Source organism: Alternaria postmessia, assembly GCF_024291825.1.
Source record: "Alternaria postmessia strain BMP 2775 chromosome Unknown scaffold_183, whole genome shotgun sequence".
NCBI lineage: Eukaryota > Fungi > Ascomycota > Dothideomycetes > Pleosporales > Pleosporaceae > Alternaria > Alternaria postmessia.
Window position 1 is genome coordinate 23,286 of NW_026260256.1, and position 6,267 is coordinate 29,552.

General features: G+C 46.7%; 4 protein-coding genes across 4 annotated transcripts; 3 read left to right on the forward strand and 1 right to left on the reverse strand.

The window, feature by feature from the left end:
- Positions 1–114: 114 nt before the first annotated feature.
- J4E82_011302 (uncharacterized protein) lies at positions 115–564 on the reverse strand (the record flags this gene model as incomplete). The annotated part of the gene is made up of 1 exon (XM_051737510.1): positions 115–564. The coding sequence occupies one exon, from the start codon at positions 562–564 to the stop codon at positions 115–117; it is 450 nt and encodes a 149-aa protein (XP_051582741.1).
- Positions 565–1,126: 562 nt separating this feature from the next.
- Positions 1,127–1,702, forward strand: J4E82_011303 (uncharacterized protein; the record flags this gene model as incomplete). The annotated part of the gene is made up of 1 exon (XM_051737511.1): positions 1,127–1,702. One exon carries the CDS (start codon positions 1,127–1,129, stop codon positions 1,700–1,702), a length of 576 nt encoding a protein of 191 aa, XP_051582742.1.
- A 775-nt stretch (positions 1,703–2,477) lies between these two features.
- J4E82_011304 (uncharacterized protein) lies at positions 2,478–3,050 on the forward strand (the record flags this gene model as incomplete). Its single annotated transcript, XM_051737512.1, has 1 exon — positions 2,478–3,050. The coding sequence occupies one exon, from the start codon at positions 2,478–2,480 to the stop codon at positions 3,048–3,050; it is 573 nt and encodes a 190-aa protein (XP_051582743.1).
- An 810-nt stretch (positions 3,051–3,860) lies between these two features.
- J4E82_011305 (uncharacterized protein) lies at positions 3,861–5,411 on the forward strand (the record flags this gene model as incomplete). Its single annotated transcript, XM_051737513.1, has 3 exons — positions 3,861–5,070; positions 5,120–5,143; positions 5,371–5,411. 3 exons carry the CDS (start codon positions 3,861–3,863, stop codon positions 5,409–5,411), a joined length of 1,275 nt encoding a protein of 424 aa, XP_051582744.1.
- Between the last annotated feature and the right edge of the window lie 856 nt (positions 5,412–6,267).

Sequence of the window (6,267 nt, forward strand, 5' to 3'; positions counted from 1 at the left end):
CAAGCAATACTGGATCGCAACGTGTATCACATATTACTTGATAGCGCATTACAGGATTTCGATTCATTTCTACCTCTTCAATTCAAAGACGCTCAGTGTCACCAACGTGAATGTCTACTTGCCGTACAGATGTGCCGTCCTACCCTCACCCCATCGAGGATTACCACCACTCTCCTTTTCCCAGCGCTTATCTTCGTCTTCCATCTCCCTCATCCTCGCACCTCCATCTTTCTTCTTGATCCAGCTTCCTGACTTGAACTCACTCAGGTCTTTGTTCTTCTCTTCATCGATTCTATTATTCCCATTGCTCTCTTCACTTGCGTCCTTGCGGTTAGCTTCTGCCAAAGCAAGATTTTCAACTTCTCGTATCCGCAGCTCGGCTGTAATATAGTTCAATGTTCTTTGCATTTCACGCGCGTCATGGCCGCGGCAATCCAAGATGTAGAGCTGATGTGTTATTGAAGCTTGAGCAGAGATGAGTGAGGGAGTGGGTGAGAGGCGGATAGCAGACGGGTCCCAGGGGTGGGGATGGGTAAAAGCGTGAAGGGCTAAAGAGGATGACATTCTAGACAATTGATGATGTGCTTATGTTGTGGTATTGGGTATTTCGAGACCCTGGAGGTTGAATATGAATTGGGTGTGGAAGGATAGTTGGATGATTGGAGTGGGAGATGTGCGAGAAATAGGGTTTGGTCTTGTAATGTAAGTCGCAAATCTGTGATGGCTCGCTGACGTGACAAGAAAACACGTAGGAGATGTGTTATCACAAATGCAACATCAGTGCTGCCTACTGTGAAGAAACGCTTTGTTGCTATTTACCATGGTCACAAAGGAATCGCGAGCAGCTGGTGCAGTGTGCATTATTGGCACGTACACTTTGCGCAGCCCTGTTCGTACCCACAGCCGTTGAACACATGGTAGCGTTCAACCAGATTGGTATTCACAGCTTCCTGGACCGGCGGCATGATCGGTCAGACAGCGGATATCCAGTCTCTCATTTTCTGCTGTTGAGCTCCACACTAACATTTTCTCCTCATCATCAGAGGAACAGCTCAACGAAGAAATCGAATTCTGCAGCCCAAGAACTGCAACAAAACAGACCCATCTGCCTTTCATAATCTACTAAATGTTGCCACTAGAAGAACTTCTTTCGGTACACAATAAAATGTACTACTACCTGCAAGAGCGCACCCAAGACGATGACGTTCGTAGGAGGGTTCGAGTTACAGCGAGCAGGATTCAGGAGCGACTTCAGCAGCACGGCGCGAGGAAGCTCATTGGAGCAACAGGAGGTGGTGGAAGCATCAACATGCAGCTGTCAGCGCCATCACCAGCACCAGCGCAGCTACGGCAAGACATCATCGAGCGACAGCAAGTACAGTCGCAACTGCAAATTCAGCAGCCAGCTCAGGAAGCATTCACCATGGTACCCTTCGCTCAACAACAGCCTATGCCACAGTCCATACAGCAGGGTCTCATGTATCAGCAACAGGCTCCACTCCAACAGAGCATTCTCTATCACCCACAACAGCAGCCTCAGTCATTCAACATCACCACTCCAGTGTCTACGCTTACTTTGGCATCTGCACCGGTGCAGAATATTCTGATTGAACCATTTGACAGCCCAAGGATTGTATACCTTAGTCGTCGTAGGAGACTGCGCAACCAGGGACTGCTATACTATAGTGATGACAGTGATTGAGTTTGATGGGTGTCTTTGACCTGTCTGTGGATGGGAATTGTAGGTGGGTGACGGCGATGACAAAGATGTTGAATAATATGTTGGCTCTTTAGTAACATAAAACCGAAATCACTGATCTTGTACCAAGCAAATATTTATAGAATGATCCAATCTGATGCGCGCTCGTGTTCATCAAATACAGTTGGCGACTGACTCGAAGAACAATACACAATCAATACATCAAGACAACAGGAAAACATGGGGAATAGTCTGTTTCATCGACTCAATCATCTCCCTCAGCTCCAAATTTGCGCCGTCTTCGATCATGGTAGATGATCAAACTCGTGTGATGGATTTGTGTGATTGGAAATCATGAGCGGCATGTACATGCCAACGACGTCAAAAGCGATTATTTCTTCAGCGACAAAGAGGCAGTCATACAGCTATTTACTAGGAACTATAACATCACAACTTCGTCACTGCCCAAGGTGTGCATTGAAGGGTATCAAGGTTTAGAATTTTATCGTGATATTCACATATGAGGTTGTGATAGTGATCTAGCGTGATGTTGTCCAAAGATTACACACGCGTGGCAATCCCGGCATTCGAGACTTTGACATGCATGTCGCCATTCATGGTCAGGCTTATAGCATATAAAATCTCCGCACTATGATTTTCCTTGCTACATACTACCATAATCTACAAGCCAAAACTCGATATCCTCCTGCAGCAAAGATAGTCTGTACTCGCTGAAACATAACGAAACCTCGAACAACACTGGGTACGCACATTTGAAATGTCTCGTTTCCGTTCCTACAGTCCTTCTATTTTCCATTGGGAACATCCTTGGGACTTGGAGCACCTGGGGTCCTGCTCGAGTTCCGAGCTTAGGAGCGTCTACAATCAAATCGACAGGGCATTCAACAACGGAGGCATACCTTCCGGTCTCTTGAGTGACGTGCGCCTGACGCAGCGCAGAATCAGGCGCGTTCTTCAGGGGAGGGATTTACTCGGTTCTAATATGTTGGATGCGTGGAATATCAGGCTAGAAGATTCGGGCGACTTGGGTTTCCTGCGTCGCGCGTCCCCAGATTTCGTCATCGGACAGACTGTACAGCAGAGAGTTATCAACCTTCCGGCGCTCCAGCCCAACATCGCTATTCAGACCATCCAAGCTCCGTCGCCAAATATTACCTTCCAGACTATGCAGACCCCCCAGCCTGCTGCTTCCCTCATGCAACCTGAACTTCCCAAGCGACTCAGATTCCGTGATCAGTGGGGCAATATCGTCGAAGAGCGTGACGAGACAGAACAGGAGAAGAGTGATAGAGAATTTCAGGAATGGAAGGAGAAGTTTGGCGTCAAGTAGGAGCCGCTTAGCCCGGGTCGGATGAGGGAATAGGTGATTCGATAGAGTGTGCATGATGAAGCCCAAACCAGGCATGAAGATGTACGAAGCAAGGAGTAGTGTCTTGATCAAATTGAAGTTGTTTTCTTACTGGATAAGACTTGACGGGATTGAAAGCTGAGCATTGGGATTGATATGATCGAAGGCTATCGTACATATATGCGTAACGTCACTATCGGATAATCAGTGTCCACAGACACTTCAAAGCTTACGCCTCTCATAGACAATGCTCGAGTTAAGTTTGGTAGAGGCTTATCATACTCGCACCCAATTTAGTTGTGCTGGTGATGTTGGCCGTATGAATTAATGCTTAGTAGTAGTGACATCAGTGTCAGAACATGTATGATAAACACGTTTGCACAAGGTGATTTTGTTGTAAGCCTTGATTGCTATGCGAATGCATTGACGTTATGTCTTCAATGCACTCTGCTAATGGCCTTCACTTGTCGAGCAAGACACCCACAGTATACTCGCAGTACAAAAGCGCAGCTTCCTATGCGCTTGCTCTTGCTATCTCACTCTCCACTCTACTGTCCATCATCACATTTTCCCCATCATTTTTGAATCTAGTGTACCTTGTGTTAAAGCAACATGTTTGTCAGACGTCGTTATTCCGGCAACATCACCGTCGTGGACGGTCCTCATCCGATCGGGATTAGTGATTTGATGCGACTGCACGATGACTTAATTAGCGGTTTCCAGGTCCTGCTGGACAAAGTCCAATGGCGTCAGAAAAACCACAGGGATCCAATTAAAACTGCATGTATGATGATGACGGTTCAAAACATTTTGGAATTGGTATTCGATGATTACGGCGGCTGGGCGTTCCTCCAGCTAGGCCAGGGCCACCGATACTTCCTCCAACAAATGCAGCAACAGCATCTCTTAACTATACCGCAACATCAACAGGCTATCGAGTATCCCCAAAAAGTAGCGACGCCAATGATGGGCCAGGCCCAAAGTCAGGACATCATAGAGCGCCAAAAGGGAGCCAAGATTGCCGATAAACAGCAAGCATCGTCGGATCTAGACAAACACGAGAGGTTTCTGGACAGGTTCAACGCGGAAAATGAGCATAACGAGAAAATGAAGAACAGGTATGCCGACGAGTTAGCACTCAAGGCAAGGGTGGAGCTAGAAGCTGAGAAGAATAAAGCTATTGAAATGGAGAAAGAGAGCGCTCGTAAGCTCGAAGAGGCACGACAAAGACTTGAGAAGACTAGAATCGAAAACGAGAGGAAAGAAGATATGCTAATGCGCACGGATGAAGCAGTGAGCAGGGCAGACGAACTACAGCATCAAGCGCGTGAGATGATGCAGAAAGCAGAACAGGAGAAACGTGATTCGGAAAGAAGAATTGAAGAAAGGCGTCGGGAAGCAGCTGCGAAGAGGGCACAGGGCAGGCAGCCATCGTACAATGACTCCAAAAGTCGGACCAATGAGTGGGAAATAAGAAGTTTTAGCTATGAGGACATCCAGATGCGCCGGGGTTCCACCGATAGGACATTCGAGAGAGGGTATGGGGAGCGTGGGTTACTCGAGGGGAAAGATAAACAGGAGGGTCACTGGCATTTTGATGAAGATGACATGCCAGATGACAATCACAGACAGCAAAAGCTACTAGAGAACACAGAAACCCAGGGGTCTGTTGCCACTCTACCAAAGCACATCATCTCTGACAGCGATGACGATGATTCCGATAGCGACGAAGAAAAGAGGCAAGATCCATACAAGCTTATTGGTCTACCCGACAGAGAGCGAACACCGGTAAAAGATATTGAAACCACTCAAAGGGTACTGAACAGAATCCATCAGACTTCTGTTGACAATGCTACCGAGGAAGCTACGAGGAAGCACGCAGAGAAACGTTTGGTCGAGATAAAGTGGGCAGCGAACATACTCTTGGACGACATGAATAAGAGAGCTTACGACGAGGACGGTTCCATATATCCCCACGAACAAAAAAGCTGGAAGAAGAAGAGTAAGTCAAGCATCAAGAAGCACAAACACAGAGACTGATTTTAATATAGATGGTTTCGGCGGTGGTAGTGGTGGTAAGTACATTCCAGGCTGAAGAACTCTGAGGTAATCTTGCTCTAAATCATGATGTCGTGCTTTCTTGTTCATATCAACCTCTGTTTTAGTAATAGCATTGGATTCGTCTTTAGCCTATGTGGGCAAAAATAGTCTATAGTTTGCTTGACAACCTGCATGAACCTGACCAATGACACTGTTACCAAAATAAAGAAAACGCGTGAGTACAGCACGATTGCTAACGCAGAGATGCTGAAGTGTATATTTGGTGACAAGCTGAAGTACTAGAATTGATGGAAAAGCTGATCGTACTGGCTAGTTCAATAGCTTTGGTTAAATTATCCCCATAAGTGACACACTTTTCGTTTCCATAGCCATTTACTTTCCACTTGCTGCTGTATTCTTTCTCACTCTTACCCTCATTTATCATCATCCATTATAATGTACCACATCGACGTCAACAACCCGCCAGTAGAAACTGCTTGTGCAGTTCTCGGGAGAGCTTCTTTGCCTTCTGCAGCGCTAATTACAGATAGCAGCCTCGCAGCAAATGCCTCTCCAGAATCGCAGGAAGCAAATCCGACTAGAGTTCGGCTGTCGCCTAATTCGTCCCTGTATTCTTACTCACACTCTTCAAAAGTAGAGCCACTACAACAAGCAGAGCACGAAAACATAATCCTTGCTGCATGGAATCAATACCAGACAGTCAATCAAATGCGTGCCTCGCCATACTACTTCTGTGTCGATTTACCGATATCCTCAAACAGCACGACCGCATCTACTCTCTCTTCAGGATCTACCTCGGTTCACAGATACATCACAGCTGCCTCTGGAAACCTTGACAAGCGAGCTGAGCACGTACCAACAGATCAAAGTCTAGCTCTGCACTCCGTCCATCCAGTACCAATACGGTATCTCCGGAAACTCACACCGAAGCAACTAGAGTTCGTGCACAGCTATCTCACCGAAAAACGATTTCGGCCCGGCAGTGAGCTCTCACGACGAGCTTATGAAACGGTACCAGAGTTGCTATCAGTCAATCAGTCAGTTGTCAGTTCATCTTTGCGGTTCAAACTGTCAGTCTGGAGGTAGTGAACTGACCTGATTGACTGCCAAGACATTTTTTAGAATCGCGAACTGAGAC